At 56.8% G+C, this 405-nt stretch overlaps 1 protein-coding gene across 1 annotated transcript in view; it reads right to left on the bottom strand.

Annotated features, from left to right (window-relative positions):
• LOC125043898 overlaps window positions 1-405 on the bottom strand; it is a 2,427-nt gene extending 2,022 nt beyond the window's left edge. Inside the window, exon 1 of the mRNA XM_047640268.1 lies at window positions 222-405. Within this exon, the coding sequence (XP_047496224.1) occupies window positions 222-294 (73 nt within the window). The 5' untranslated portion in view covers window positions 295-405. The remainder of the gene's footprint in view (window positions 1-221) is intronic.

A 405-nucleotide genomic window follows, 5' to 3' on the forward strand; every position in this document is an offset into this window, starting at 1 on the left:
CCCTCCCTCCCTCCCCCCCCTCCCTCCCCCCCCCTCCCCCCCTCCCCCCCCCCCCACCCTCCCTCCCTCCCTCCCCCTCCCCCCCTCCCCCCCCCCCTCCCCTTTCCCTCCCTCCCCCCTTCCTTTCCACCCTTATACACCCCAACCCCTTCCTAATAAAAAAAAATAATAATAATAATAATAAAAAAAAAAAAACAATCCATATACGATCTCTCACTTACCAGTGCCAGAGGGGAGTGCCAAGGAGGTGCCAGGTAGGAGGGTCATGAGGCTGTTATCCTGTTGCTGCCACATGCCGGCCACTCGACTCACGTACCTGCTTATCCACTCTTTGTCGCCTGCCAATTTCGCCCTTACGGTCGATCGGTGGGCCAGACTCTCTGCAATTTCATTATCAAGGGGTTA

The sequence above is a fragment of the Penaeus chinensis genome, chromosome 34 (genome assembly GCF_019202785.1).
Source record: "Penaeus chinensis breed Huanghai No. 1 chromosome 34, ASM1920278v2, whole genome shotgun sequence".
Taxonomy (NCBI): domain Eukaryota; kingdom Metazoa; phylum Arthropoda; class Malacostraca; order Decapoda; family Penaeidae; genus Penaeus; species Penaeus chinensis.